The sequence below is a fragment of the Petromyzon marinus genome, chromosome 29 (assembly GCF_048934315.1).
Source record: "Petromyzon marinus isolate PM22_M1 ecotype Great Lakes invasive population chromosome 29, UKy_Petmar_22M1.pri1.0, whole genome shotgun sequence".
Taxonomy (NCBI): Eukaryota; Metazoa; Chordata; class Hyperoartia; order Petromyzontiformes; family Petromyzontidae; genus Petromyzon; species Petromyzon marinus.
This window is the reverse complement of record NC_133695.1, coordinates 12,960,296-12,978,339: the sequence shown is the minus strand read 5'-3', so window position 1 is coordinate 12,978,339 and position 18,044 is coordinate 12,960,296. Positions and strand designations below refer to the sequence as shown.

The following is an 18,044-nucleotide window of genomic DNA, read 5'->3' as shown; positions in this document are numbered from 1 at the left end:
AGTGCCATTGCCTGAAACGTCACCTATTATACATTTATTTTTAAAAGCCGCAGTGTTGCTGCCGAACGTGTTGAGAGAGTGGTTCTTGTTGTTGTCATCGCTGTATTCATTCAGCAGCAGCTGCAGCATTTCTCACCCGCGTCTAACTGTGACGTGGCCACGGTCTCTGCTTCCGCCACAATGGCACAGCGGGGGTGAGGGGGGGGCCTCGAGGGGGGCCCTCGAGGGGCGACAGAGGCGGCGGGGGGCCTCGTTTCATCTCTCGCCAGGGGAGGATTAAACGAACCTCGAGGCTGCTGGGACGCAAAAGTCACGGCCACGCAGATCCCTCTCCTAAAAGTGGTGCCTCCCGTCCTCCCCACTGGAGATTACAACACGGAGCCAGATTAAATATCAAACTGTGGGTCTAATCCCTTCCTTAATAAATCCCCGAAATTATACTCACACACACACTCACACACTCAAGGACAAAGATCCCCCGTATAGCCTGAACAGACTATTGGGGCAAGTGCTGTTAGCGAGCACCTAAACAAAGCCGGCACAGCACACGAGGGGGAGGGTGGCCATCGCTACGCCCGGCCGCTTTTGTCTCCCCAGTGGTGATGTTTACACACTGCACCAGGTACTCATTTGGGTCGGCCTAAGGGAGGCCCAGCACGGGTTCAGATAATCATCACTGATGTTGGCTGTGAGCACGAATCGAACTAGGACCGCCAGGGTCGTAGCGCAGCGTACTAACCACAACACCACCGCTCACTCACAGACTCACTCACTCACAGAGTCGCTCACAGACTCACTCACAGACTCACAGACTTACTCACAGACGCACTCACAGACTCACTCACATACACACTCACACACTCACTAACAGACACAACAACAACAACCGCCATTCGCCACTAAGTGGCGGTGACGTCACCACGACGCTTGTGCCAGGCTATGTGCACCCTGAGGCCACGTGAAGTGTCGAACGCCCGCTGGCAGGAGGTCACGGGGCAGACCCAGGTGCCACGGGTCGACTGACTGAGAAGACTGGCTGATGCACCACCTGTGCCCCCTACTGTGCCAACCTGCTGTGCTTTAGCCACCCGGCGCTCCGCTCGCTGTTGTGAGCGTCGCTCCTCCGCCCTCCGTTGTTGTTGGAGGGCGACTGCCTCCAACTGCCCAGTAGCATCCTTCACGAGCCTCCTCCACAGAGGCCGATCTTGACACCGCTGGTACCAGTCATCGGCAAGTCCACTCAGCTCCACGTCCTCCTGTACCACATCACTCCATCTCTTCTCTAGCCCGTGCCGCGCCCGCTTAGCCCCCTCAAACCGGCCAAACAAAAGCTGTTTCGACATGCGGTGGCTGGGCATGCGAGCTACGTGACCCAGCCATCGCAGCCTTGCCTGCCGGAGGAGCTCACCGACGGGACCCTGCCCAGATCTTTCAAGGATTTGTGAGCTCCTCACACAATCCAGTCTGGTTAAACCCAGGATGGATCGTAGGCAGGCCAGCCTAAATGTTTCTAACCGGTGAAGATGTTCCATTAGGGGGGTCCACGTTTCGCAAGCGTAGAGAAGGGAGGGAATGACCGTGGCCGAGAAAACGTGAAGCTTAGTGCAGAGCGACAGACCAGGTAGCTTCCACACAGCGTTACGCAACCGATGAAAAGATATTGCCGCTCGACTGATTCGGAGTGAGACCTCTGCTGTTAAACTGGAGCCAGTCATAAGCACACTGCCCAGGTATGGGAAACGCTCCACTCTCTCCACAACTGCCCCATCACCGATTGGGAGTTGTGGGGGTGGAGTGTCCGATGGTACAAAATACCCAGGCAGGTGCTTAGTTTTGGTGGGGCTGATGGTAAGGCCCCACCTCTTAGTGGCACGCTCCAGTCTCAGCAGCAGCGTCTCCAACTCCTCCTCTGACTGAGCAGCTATTACCAAATCATCAGCATACATAACGTGGTTGAGCAATAGGGAGCCATCCCTTGACCGCACCCGGGCATCGATTAGCCTCCCATTATATCTGTACCATATGGAGATTCCCCCAGTACAGCTATTGCAGGCTTCACGAACTACGTGGTCAAAATAGATGTTAAATAATGTGGGAGCCAGAGGACATCCCTGTCGCACCCCAAGGTGTACAGGGAATGGCTCTGACTCCCGGCCACGTAGTTTTACCCGGGCCCGCTCACCATCATGAAGGTCCTTAATGATCGTGAGCAGAGGGTCAGGTACTCCAAAAGCACGAAGAACGACCCAGAGCCCAGGCCTACTGATAGTATCATAGGCCTTGACCAGGTCAATAAAGCAGAGATGTAGGTCTTGTTGGAATTCCCTACACCTCTGCTGTAGCAGACGGACAGAAAATATGGCATCTGTGCAGGACCGCCCTTTCCTGAAACCGCATTGGGGCTCCGCAAGCCTCTCCTCAGCGTGCCTGGCAAGGCGATGCTGAATAATCCTTGCCAGGACCTTTCCCGGCACACTGAGGAGTGAGATGCCCCTGTAGTTGCTACAGTCTGTGCGGTCCCCCTTCTTAAAAAGGGGGACCACCAGGGCATCCTTCCAATCCTGCGGAACCCGTCCAGTGGTCCAGACTGTTGTTATGATGTCATATAGGGCAGTCTGTGCACAAACGCCACCCTCCCTCAGCATTTCGCTTGGGAGATCATCTCTGCCCGCTGCCTTTCCTGGTCTCAGACTCCGGATCGCCTTCAATACTTCCTCAGCAGATGGCACCTCAGCCAGCCACTCACAGGGGGTGACTTCATCCAATATTTGAGGCACCGCAGCCTCAGCAGGGTCATCCTCACTTTGTGCCACGATGTTTTCCTGGCTGAGGGATTTTACCTCCCCCAGGACCCCACAGAAATGCTCAGCAAATCTGCGAACCTGTTCCTGGGGGTCGGAAATTGGATCACCGTTTTTTCCCCTAATGATGGTAATAGGTGTGGCGCTGCAGGTTACTTTTTTGATGGAGTTAAATAGAGATTTGTGATCACGGGCCACTGAGGCAGACTCCATCTCCTCAGCAACCCGCGACCACCACCCATCCTTGCAGCGCCTCACGGCTCTCCGAACCTCCGAGCGAAGGCTGCGGTAAGCCTCCTCATTCTCTGACGTGGGATTCTGTAGCCGATGACAGTGGGCCTGTCGCTTTTTCTCAACCATCCTGAACAACTCCTCTGTCAGCCAGGGTGTCTGGGGAGGTCTGGACCGTGTACCCAAAGCAGCCATTGCAGCTGCATGAGTCACAGTCCTAAACCTCGCCCATTTACCCTCGACATCAGGAGGAGTCGGGGACGATGCCAACCCGAGCCGCAAGCGATGATGAAATTCTCGCTTGCAACTTTCATCAGATAACTGAGACCAGGCCACTTTAGGTTGGAATGGGGTCCTGGGTGTACACCCACCACCGGAGTGGAAGAATGGCAGGCGCATCTTACAGATGACTAGTCGATGGTCAGAGGGCAGATCAGCTCCACGGTAGGTCCTGGTGTCAAGGACATGGGCTCGTATTCGCTGGTCCGTCACTATGTAGTCCAGCAGATGTTCTTGCTTGGACCCGGCATGCATCCATGATGTTGTGTGGATGCGCCGATGCCGGAACAGCGTGTTGGTAATTACAAGCCCATGGGCTGCACAAAAATCTAGCAGCCTCCTACCGTTGTTATTGAGCTGATCTGGCCCATGCCCTCCAATCACTCCAGACCAGGTGCCAGTATCATGACCAACTCGGGCATTGAAGTCACCCAACATGATGACTCTATCCCGAGGGGCCACTTTAGCCAGCACCTGTGACAGGAGGTCATAGAAGGCATCTGACTCATCGGCTTTGCCTGCATCCCTCCACGGATGTTCATCTTCGGTGGGGGCATAAGTAACCACGACCACCATTCCTCGCCTCCGGTTGATGGGAAGGCGAGCCCAAAGTAGCCTGGGGCTTACAGCTTCCCACACCTCACCGCCACGCTCCCACGCCCCCTTCATTCTTTTGTTCAAAAGAAGACCCACACCCTGTTGTTTGCCAGTCTGCTGCCCCGAGTAGAGGACTGTCCACCCCTCATGGTGGCAGGAGCCAGAGCCGGTCCACCGGACCTCCTGAATGCCGCATAGATCAAGGCGGTACCGGTCCAGCTCCCGACAGAGGAGTGGCAGCCTCTCCTCTGCAGTGAGCGTTCGAACATTCCACGTGGCCACCCGTAGTGGCTTTTCCTTGTTTCTGGAGTAGCCCCGAGGGTAGGTATTCAATCTCCTGGCTCCGCCAATTGGGGTTTGGCCAGGAGACGTCATAGACGCCTGGCCCCCCGGGGCCTCCGGCACAAGCTTAGTTGTTACATATTTCAGTTTAATTCGTGGTTTCGTGGTAATTAATTGAAGGTGAAGGGGTTACCAGCCCCTCGCACCCGTCCAGAGCCCCCGTTTAGCCCCTGTGGTGGACACATATGCCATGAGGGGAGGAGCCAATCAAAATTGGATATCACCCACAGCGCTGTCCACGACAGAGTTGCCCGTCCGGCACCGCGAGGAGGTAGGGGGTTGTTTTGCCGGACTAACAGACACACTCACAGACTCACAGACACACTCAGAGACACAATCACAGAATCACTCACAGACTCACAGACTCACTCACAAACTCACTCACAGACACTCAAGACTCACTCACAGACACTCACAGACTCATTCACAGACTCACTCACAGACTCACAGACACACTCACAGACTCACTCACAGACTCACAGACTCACTCACAGACCCACTCACAGACTCACAAACTCACTCACAAACTCATTCACAGACACTCACAGACTCACTCACAGATTCACTCACAAACTCACTCACAAACTCACTCACAGACTCACTCACAGACTCACTCACAAACTCACTCACAGACTCACTCACAGACTCGCAGACACACTCACAGACTCACAGACTCACTCACAGACTCACTCACAGACTCACTCACAGATTCACTCACAGACTCACAAATTCACTCAAAAACTCACTCACAGACACTCACAGACTCACTCACAGACTCACTCACAGACTCACACAGAGACTCACAGACTCACAGACTCACTCACAGACTCACTCACAGACTCAGTCACAGACTCACTCACAGACTCACAAACTCACTCACAAACTCACTCACAAACTCACTCACAGACACTCACAGACTCACTCACAGACTCACAAACACACTCACTGACTCACAGACTCACTCACAGACTCACTCACAGACTGACTCACAGACACTCACAGACTCACTCACAGACTCACTCACAGACACACTTACAGACTCACAGACACACTCACAGACTCACTCACAGACTCACAGACTCACTCACAGACTCACTCACAGACACACTCACAAACTCACTCACAGACAAACTCACAGACTCACTCACAGACTCACTCACAGACTCACAAACTCACTCACAAACTCACTCACAGACACTCACAGACTCACTCACAGACTCACTCACAGACTCACAGACACACCCACAGACTCACAGACTCACTCACGGACTCACAAATTCACTCACAAACTCACTCGCAGGCACTCACAGACTCACTCACATACTCACTCCCAGACTCACAGACACCCTCACAAACTCACTCACAGACTCACTCACAGACTCACAAACTCACTCACAAACTCACTCACAGACACACTCACAGTCTCACAGACACACTCACAGACTCACAGACTCACTCACAGACTCACTCACAGACTCAGTCACAGACTCACTCACAGACTCACCCACAGACACTCACAGACTCACTCAAAGACTCACAAACACACTCACAGACTAACAGACTCACTCACAGACAATCACAGACACACTCACAGACTCACTCACAGACTCACAAACTCACTCACAAACTCACTCACAGACGCTCACAGACTCACTCACAGACTCACAGACACACTCACAGACTCACTCACAGACTCACAGACTCACTCACAGACTCACTCACAGACACTCACAGACTCACTCACAGACTCACTCACAGACTCACAAACGCACTCACAAACTCACTCACAGACACTCACAGACTCACACAGAGACTCACAGACACACTCACAGACTCACAGACTCACTCACAGACTCACTCACAGACTCACAAATTCACTCACAAACTCACTCACAAACTTACTCACAGACACTCACAGACTCACTCACAGGCTCACAGACACACTCACAGACTCACTCATAGACTCACAGACTCACTCACAGACTCACTCACAGACTCACTCACAGACACTCACAGACTCACTCACAGACTCACAAACTCACTCACAAACTCACTCACAGACTCACTCACAGACTCACTCAGAGACTCACAGACTCACAGACTCACTCACAGACTCAGTCACAGACTCACTCACAGACTCACAAATTCACTCACAAACTCACTCACAGGCATTCACAGACTCACTCACATACTCACTCACAGACTCACAGACACCCTCACAGACTCACTCACAGACTCACAGACTCACTCACAGACTCAGTCACAGACTCACTCACAGACTCACTCACAGACTCACTCACAGACACTCACAGACTCACTCACAGACTCACAAACACACTCACAGACTCACAGACTCATTCACAGACAATCACAGACACACTCACAGACTCACTCACAGACTCAGTCACAGACTCACTCACAGACTCACAAATTCACTCACAAACTCACTCACAAATTCACTCACAGACACTCACAGACTCACTCACAGACTCACAGACACACTCACAGACTCACTCACAGACTCACAGACTCAATCACAGACTCACTCACAGACACTCACAGACTCACTCACAGACTCACAAACTCACTCACAAACTCACTCACAGACACACTCACAGACTCACTCACACACTCACAAACTCACTCACAAACTCACTCACAGACACTCACAGACTCACTCACAGACTCACAGACACACTCACAGACTCACAGACTCACTCACGGACTCACTCCCAGACTCACAGACACCCTCACAGACTCACTCACAGACACACTCAGACTCACTCACAGATTCACTCACAGACTCACTCACAGTCTCACAGACACACTCACAGACTCACAGACTCACTCACAGACTCAGTCACAGACTCACTCACAGACTCACCCACAGACACTCACAGACTCACTCACAAACTCACAAACACACTCACAGACTAACAGACTCACTCACAGACAATCACAGACACACTCACAGACTCACTCACAGACACACTCACAGACACACTCACAGACTCACTCACAGACTCACAAACTCACAAACTCACTCACAAACTCACTCACAGACACTCACAGACTCACTCACGGACTCACAAATTCACTCACAAACTCACTCGCAGGCACTCACAGACTCACTCACATACTCACTCCCAGACTCACAGACACCCTCACAGACTCACTCACAGACTCACTCACAGACACACTCAGACTCACTCACAGATTCACTCACAGACTCACTCACAGACTCACAAACTCACTCACAAACTCACTCACAGACACACTCACAGACTCACTCACAGTCTCACAGACACACTCACAGACTCACAGACTCACTCACAGACTCACTCACAGACTCAGTCACAGACTCACTCACAGACTCACCCACAGACACTCACAGACTCACTCACAGACTCACATACACACTCACAGACTAACAGACTCACTCACAGACAATCACAGACACACTCACAGACTCACTCACAGACACACTCACAGACACACTCACAGACTCACTCACAGACTCACAAACTCACTCACAAACTCACTCACAGACACTCACAGACTCACTCACAGACTCACAGACACACTCACAGACTCACTCACAGACTCACAGACTCACTCACAGACTCACTCACAGACACTCACAGACTCACTCACAGACTCACTCACAGACTCACAAACGCACTCACAAACTCACTCACAGACACTCACAGACTCACACAGAGACTCACATACACACTCACAGACTCACAGACTCACTCACAGACTCAGTCACAGACTCACTCACAGACTCACAAATTCACTCACAAACTCACTCACAAACTTACTAACAGACACTCACAGACTCACTCACAGGCTCACAGACACACTCACAGACTTACTCATAGACTCACAGACTCACTCACAGACTCACTCACAGACTCACTCACAGACACTCACAGACTCACTCACAGACTCACTCACAGACTCACAAACGCACTCACAAACTCACTCACAGACACTCACAGACTCACACAGAGACTCACAGACACACTCACAGACTCACAGACTCACTCACAGACTCACTCACAGACTCACAAATTCACTCACAAACTCACTCACAAACTTACTCACAGACACTCACAGACTCACTCACAGGCTCACAGACACACTCACAGACTCACTCATAGACTCACAGACTCACTCACAGACTCACTCACAGACTCACTCACAGACACTCACAGACTCACTCACAGACTCACAAACTCACTCACAAACTCACTCACAGACACTCACAGACTCACTCACAGACTCACTCAGAGACTCACAGACTCACAGACTCACTCACAGACTCAGTCACAGACTCACTCACAGACTCACAAATTCACTCACAAACTCACTCACAGGCATTCGCAGACTCACTCACATACTCACTCACAGACTCACAGACACCCTCACAGACTCACTCACAGACTCACAGACTCACTCACAGACTCAGTCACAGACTCACTCACAGACTCACTCACAGACTCACTCACAGACACTCACAGACTCACTCACAGACTCACAAACACACTCACAGACTCACAGACTCACTCACAGACAATCACAGACACACTCACAGACTCACTCACAGACTCAGTCACAGACTCACTCACAGACTCACAAATTCACTCACAAACTCACTCACAAACTCACTCACAGACACTCACAGACTCACTCACAGACTCACAGACACACTCACAGACTCACTCACAGACTCACAGACTCAATCACAGACTCACTCACAGACACTCACAGACTCACTCACAGACTCACAAACTCACTCACAAACTCACGCACAGACACACTCACAGACTCACTCACAGACTCACAAACTCACTCACAAACTCACTCACAGACACTCACAGACTCACTCACAGACTCACAGACACACTCACAGACTCACAGACTCACTCACGGACTCACTCCCAGACTCACAGACACCCTCACAGACTCACTCACAGACACACTCAGACTCACTCACAGATTCACTCACAGACTCACTCACAGTCTCACAGACACACTCACAGACTCACAGACTCACTCACAGACTCAGTCACAGACTCACTCACAGACTCACCCACAGACACTCACAGACTCACTCACAGACTCACAAACACACTCACAGATTAACAGACTCACTCACAGACAATCACAGACACACTCACAGACTCACTCACAGACACACTCACAGACACACTCACAGACTCACTCACAGACTCACAAACTCACAAACTCACTCACAAACTCACTCACAGACACTCACAGACTCACTCACGGACTCACAAATTCACTCACAAACTCACTCGCAGGCACTCACAGACTCACTCACATACTCACTCCCAGACTCACAGACACCCTCACAGATTCACTCACAGACTCACTCACAGACTCACAAACTCACTCACAAACTCACTCACAGACACACTCACAGACTCACTCACAGTCTCAAAGACACACTCACAGACTCACAGACTCACTCACAGACTCACTCACAGACTCAGTCACAGACTCACTCACAGACTCACCCACAGACACTCACAGACTCACTCACAGACTCACATACACACTCACAGACTAACAGACTCACTCACAGACAATCACAGACACACTCACAGACTCACTCACAGACACACTCACAGACACACTCACAGACTCACTCACAGACTCACAAACTCACTCACAAACTCACTCACAGACACTCACAGACTCACTCACAGACTCACAGACACACTCACAGACTCACTCACAGACTCACAGACTCACTCACAGACTCACTCACAGACACTCACAGACTCACTCACAGACTCACTCACAGACTCACAAACGCACTCACAAACTCACTCACAGACACTCACAGACTCACACAGAGACTCACATACACACTCACAGACTCACAGACTCACTCACAGACTCATTCACAGACTCACTCACAGACTCACTCACAGACTCACTCACAGACACTCACAGACTCACTCACAGACTCACAAACACACTCACAGACTCACAGACTCACTCACAGACAATCACAGACACACTCACAGACTCACTCACAGACTCACTCACAGACTCACTCACAGACTCACAAATTCACTCACAGACTCACAGACTCACTCACAGACTCACTCACAGACACTCACAGACTCACTCACAGACTCACTCACAGACTCACAAACGCACTCACAAACTCACTCACAGACACTCACAGACTCACACAGAGACTCACATACACACTCACAGACTCACAGACTCACTCACAGACTCAGTCACAGACTCACTCACAGACTCACAAATTCACTCACAAACTCACTCACAAACTTACTAACAGACACTCACAGACTCACTCAGAGACTCACAGACTCACAGACTCACTCACAGACTCAGTCACAGACTCACTCACAGACTCACAAATTCACTCACAAACTCACTCACAGGCATTCACAGACTCACTCACATACTCACTCACAGTCTCACAGACACCCTCACAGACTCACTCACAGACACACTCAGACTCACTCACAGATTCACTCACAGACTCACTCACAGACTCACAAACTCACTCACAAACTCACTCACAGACTCACAGACTCACTCACAGACTCAGTCACAGACTCACTCACAGACTCACTCACAGACACTCACAGACTCACTCACAGACTCACAAACACACTCACAGACTCACAGACTCACTCACAGACAATCACAGACACACTCACAGACTCACTCACAGACTCACAGACTCACTCACAGACTCACTCACAGACTCACTCACAGACACTCACAGACTCACTCACAGACTCACAAACTCACTCACAAACTCACTCACAGACTCACTCACAGACTCACTCAGAGACTCACAGACTCACAGATTCACTCACAGACTCAGTCACAGACTCACTCACAGACTCACAAATTCACTCACAAACTCACTCACAGGCATTCACAGACTCACTCACATACTCACTCACAGACTCACAGACACCCTCACAGACTCACTCACAGACTCACAGACTCACTCACAGACTCATTCACAGACTCACTCACAGACTCACTCACAGACTCACTCACAGACACTCACAGACTCACTCACAGACTCACAAACACACTCACAGACTCACAGACTCACTCACAGACAATCACAGACACACTCACAGACTCACTCACAGACTCACTCACAGACTCACTCACAGACTCACAAATTCACTCACAAACTCACTCACAAACTCACTCACAGACACTCACAGACTCACTCACAGACTCACAGACACACTCACAGACTCACTCACAGACTCACAGACTCAATCACAGACTCACTCACAGACACTCACAGACTCACTCACAGACTCACCCACAGACACTCACAGACTCACTCACAGACTCACATACACACTCACAGACTAACAGACTCACTCACAGACAATCACAGACACACTCACAGACTCACTCACAGACACACTCACAGACACACTCACAGACTCACTCACAGAGTCACAAACTCACTCACATACTCACTCACAGACACTCACAGAGTCACTCACAGACTCACAGACACACTCACAGACTCACTCACAGACTCACAGACTCACTCACAGACTCACTCACAGACACTCACAGACTCACACAGAGACTCACATACACACTCACAGACTCACAGACTCACTCACAGACTCAGTCACAGACTTACTCATAGACTCACAAATTCACTCACAAACTCACTCACAAACTTACTAACAGACACTCACAGACTCACTCACAGGCTCACAGACACACTCACAGACTTACTCATAGACTCACAGACTCACTCACAGACTCACTCACAGACTCACTCACAGACACTCACAGACTCACTCACAGACTCACAAACTCACTCACAAACTCACTCACAGACTCACTCACAGACTCACTCAGAGACTCACAGACTCACAGACTCACTCACAGACTCAGTCACAGACTCACTCACAGACTCACAAATTCACTCACAAACTCACTCACAGGCATTCACAGACTCACTCACATACTCACTCACAGACTCACAGACACCCTCACAGACTCACTCACAGACTCACAGACTCACTCACAGACTCATTCACAGACTCACTCACAGACTCACTCACAGACTCACTCACAGACACTCACAGACTCACTCACAGACTCACAAACACACTCACAGACTCACAGACTCACTCACAGACAATCACAGACACACTCACAGACTCACTCACAGACTCACTCACAGACTCACTCACAGACTCACAAATTCACTCACAGACTCACAGACTCACTCACAGACTCACTCACAGACACTCACAGACTCACTCACAGACTCACTCACAGACTCACAAACGCACTCACAAACTCACTCACAGACACTCACAGACTCACACAGAGACTCACATACACACTCACAGACTCACAGACTCACTCACAGACTCAGTCACAGACTCACTCACAGACTCACAAATTCACTCACAAACTCACTCACAAACTTACTAACAGACACTCACAGACTCACTCACAGGCTCACAGACACACTCACAGACTTACTCATAGACTCACAGACTCACTCACAGACTCACTCACAGACTCACTCACAGACTCACTCAGAGACTCACAGACTCACAGACTCACTCACAGACTCAGTCACAGACTCACTCACAGACTCACAAATTCACTCACAAACTCACTCACAGGCATTCACAGACTCACTCACATACTCACTCACAGACTCACAGACACCCTCACAGACTCACTCACAGACTCACAGACTCACTCACAGACTCATTCACAGACTCACTCACAGACTCACTCACAGACTCACTCACAGACACTCACAGACTCACTCACAGACTCACAAACACACTCACAGACTCACAGACTCACTCACAGACAATCACAGACACACTCACAGACTCACTCACAGACTCACTCACAGACTCACTCACAGACTCACAAATTCACTCACAAACTCACTCACAAACTCACTCACAGACACTCACAGACTCACTCACAGACTCACAGACACACTCACAGACTCACTCACAGACTCACAGACTCAATCACAGACTCACTCACAGACACTCACAGACTCACTCACAGACTCACAAACTCACTCACAAACTCACTCACAGACACACTCACAGACTCACTCACAGACTCACTCACAGACTCACAAACTCACTCACAAACTCACTCACAGACTCACTCACAGACTCACTCACAGACTCACAGACACACTCACAGACTCACAGACTCACTCACGGACTCACAAATTCACTCACAAACTCACTCGCAGGCACTCACAGACTCACTCACATACTCACTCCCAGACTCACAGACACCCTCACAGACTCACTCACAGACACACTCAGACTCACTCACAGATTCACTCACAGACTCACTCACAGACTCACAAACTCACTCACAAACTCACTCACAGACACACTCACAGACTCACTCACAGTCTCACAGACACACTCACAGACTCACAGACTCACGCACAGACTCACTCACAGACTCAGTCACAGACTCACTCACAGACTCACCCACAGACACTCACAGACTCACTCACAGACTCACAAACACACTCACAGACTAACAGACTCACTCACAGACAATCACAGACACACTCACAGACTCACTCACAGACACACTCACAGACACACTCACAGACTCACTCACAGACTCAAAAACTCACTCACAAACTCACTCACAGACACTCACAGACTCACTCACAGACTCACAGACTCACTCACAGACTCACTCACAGACACTCACAGACTCACTCACAGACTCACTCACAGACTCACAAACTCACTCACAAACTCACTCACAGACACTCACAGACGCACACAGAGACTCACAGACACACTCACAGACTCACAGACTCACTCACAGACTCACTCACAGACTCAGTCACAGACTCACTCACAGACTCACAAATTCACTCACAAACTCACTCACAAACTTACTCACAGACACTCACAGACTCACTCACAGGCTCACAGACACACTCACAGACTCACTCACAGACTCACAGACTCAATCACAGACTCACTCACAGACACTCACAGACTCACTCACAGACTCACAAACTCACTCACAAACTCACTCACAGACACACTCACAGACTCACTCACAGACTCACTCACAGACTCACAAACTCACTCACAAACTCACTCACAGACTCACTCACAGACTCACTCACAGACTCACAGACACACTCACAGACTCACAGACTCACTCACGGACTCACAAATTCACTCACAAACTCACTCGCAGGCACTCAAAGACTCACTCACATACTCACTCCCAGACTCACAGACACCCTCACAGACTCACTCACAGACACACTCAGACTCACTCACAGATTCACTCACAGACTCACTCACAGACTCACAAACTCACTCACAAACTCACTCACAGACACACTCATAGACTCACTCACAGTCTCACAGACTCACAGACTCACTCACAGACTCACTCACAGACTCAGTCACAGACTCACTCACAGACTCACCCACAGACACTCACAGACTCACTCACAGACTCACAAACACACTCACAGACTAACAGACTCACTCACAGACAATCACAGACACACTCACACACTCACTCACAGACACACTCACAGACACACTCACAGACTCACTCACAGACTCACAAACTCACTCACAAACTCACTCACAGACACTCACAGACTCACTCACAGACTCACTCACAGACTCACTCACAGACACACTCACAGACTCACAAACTCACTCACAAACTCACTCACAGACACTCACAGACTCACACAGAGACTCACAGACACACTCACAGACTCACAGACTCACTCACAGACTCACTCACAGACTCAGTCACAGACTCACTCACAGACTAACAAATTCACTTACAAACTCACTCACAAACTTACTCACAGACACTCACAGACTCACTCACAGGCTCACAGACACACTCACAGACTCACTCATAGACTCACAGACTCACTCATAGACTCACTCACAGACACTCACAGATTCACTCACAGACTCACAAACTCACTCACAAACTCACTCACAGACACTCACAGACTCACTCACAGACTCACTCAGAGACTCACAGACTCACAGACTCACTCACAGACTCAGTCACAGACTCACTCACAGACTCACAAATTCACTCACAAACTCACTCACAGGCATTCACAGACTCACTCACATACTCACTCACAGTCTCACAGACACCCTCACAGACTCACTCACAGACACACTCAGACTCACTCACAGATTCACTCACAGACTCACTCACAGACTCACAAACTCACTCACAAACTCACTCACAGACTCACAGACTCACTCACAGACTCAGTCACAGACTCACTCACAGACTCACTCACAGACACTCACAGACTCACTCACAGACTCGCAAACACACTCACAGACTCACAGACTCACTCACAGACAATCACAGACACACTCACAGACTCACTCACAGACTCAGTCACAGACTCACTCACAGACTCACAAATTCACTCACAAACTCACTCACAATCTCACTCACAGACACTCACAGACTCACTCACAGACTCACAGACACACTCACAGACTCACTCACAGACTCACTCACAGACACTCACAGACTCACTCACAGACTCACAAACTCACTCACAAACTCACTCACAGACACTCACAGACTCACTCACAGACTCACTCACAGACTCACAGACTCACTCACAGACTCACTCACAGACTCACTCAGACTCACAGACTGACTCACAGACTCACTCACAGACTCACTCACAGACTCACAGACACTCACAGACATACTAATTGCACGCATCAGCCACACGCTGGGCTAAACACTCAGATAATTTGCCAGTGAAGTTGACACTGCCTCCTTTCCCAAAGCAACACGCACTGCACGTATATTAGTGGAGGTCTTCGAAGATGCTCCTCGCTATCAGCACTTGCCCCAACCGTCTGTTAGAGGTTACACGGGGGATATTTGTCTCTGTTGTATCACACCGCAAACCCGAGCTGCCTCACCGTCCTTGGTGCGCCTGTGGCTCTGGCGCTCCTTCTGGAGCGACTTCTCCAGCCGAGACCGATGCTCGTACACCACTGCAGTGGCGAGGGAGAGAGGGGGGAGAGAAGGGGAGAGGTGAACACGCGAGGTGGACACGCGAGGTGGACACGCGAAGTCAGAGTTCACAGTCAACATCATCCATCGTAGACACGCGCGTTTAGAATCATTTGGCTACCATAAAAAATCAAGGCGATGAGAAGCCACCACTTGGTCGAGCTACAATTTGTGATCAACAGCTCGCTTCGGAGGAAGAGCTACACAGCTCAGTGGGCCATATCTGATCAATGAAAAACATGTTGAAAGTAAAAGTTTAGTTTTGCGTAATCCATAACCAATTGATCCATCACTTATATTCGGGTTAAGTCACGCAATTATCTGTCCGTGTCGGGTGGTGGAGGGTGACAATAAATTTACATCATTTCCGTGCCCTAACGCTCAAATATGGATGAGACTTTAACGTTGGTAAAGCTGAAATCGCAGAACAAAGTTGAGTTGATCAAACAAATTATTTGGTGATTCTGCTTTTGCTGCTCCATCAGCAGAGGTGCACGAACACAGACATCAGAAACAGTACCACCTTACACATCTACAGAACATACAGCAGAGAAAGCATCTACAACATATAAAGCATCTATAACATATACAGCATCTACAACATACACAGCATCTACAACATATACAGCATCTATAACATATACAGCATCTATAACATATACAGCATCTATAACATACACAGCATCTACAACATACACAGCATCTATAACATTTACAGCATCTACAACATATACAGCATCTATAACATATACAGCATCTACAACATACACAGCATCTACAACATATACAGCATCTATAACATATACAGCATCTATAACATATACAGCATCTATAACATACACAGCATCTACAACATACACAGCATCTATAACATTTACAGCATCTACAACATATACAGCATCTATAACATATACAGCATCTACAACATACACAGCATCTACAACATATACAGCATCTACAACATATACAGCATCTACAACATTTAAGACATCTACAACATATACAGCATATATAACATTTACAGCATCTACAACATATACAGCATCTACAACATATACAGCATCTATAACATACACAGCATCTATAACATATACAGCATCTACAACATACACAGCATCTACAACATATACAGCATCTACAACATACACAGCATCTATAACATACACAGCATCTATAACATATACAGCATCTACAACATACACAGCATCTACAACATATACAGCATCTACAACATATACAGCATCTATAACATATACAGCATCTACAACATACACAGCATCTACAACATATACAGCATCTACAACATATACAGCATCTACAACATATACAGCATCTACAACATACACAGCATCTACAACATATACAGCATCTACAACATACACAGCATCTACAACATATACAGCATCTAGAACATATACAGCATCTACAACATATACAACATCTACAACATATACAGCATCTACAACATCTAAGACATCTATAACATATACAGCATCTATAACATATACAGCATCTACAACATATACAACATCTACAACATATACAGCATCTACAACATCTAAGACATCTATAACATATACAGCATCTATAACATATACAGCATCTACAACATACACAGCATCTACAACATATACAGCATCTACAACATCTAAGACATCT

General features: G+C 49.0%; 1 protein-coding gene across 3 annotated transcripts in view; it reads right to left on the bottom strand.

Moving 5' to 3' along the window:
• Positions 1-17,080, bottom strand: part of LOC116947125 (uncharacterized) — a 73,366-nt gene extending 56,286 nt beyond the window's left edge. For all 3 annotated transcript variants that reach the window (XM_032962545.2, XM_032962547.2, XM_032962548.2), the window contains exon 1: positions 16,292-17,080. In XM_032962545.2, the coding sequence (XP_032818436.1) occupies positions 16,292-16,469 (178 nt within the window). In that variant the 5' untranslated portion in view covers positions 16,470-17,080. The remainder of the gene's footprint in view (positions 1-16,291) is intronic.
• Positions 17,081-18,044: the final 964 nt, after the last annotated feature.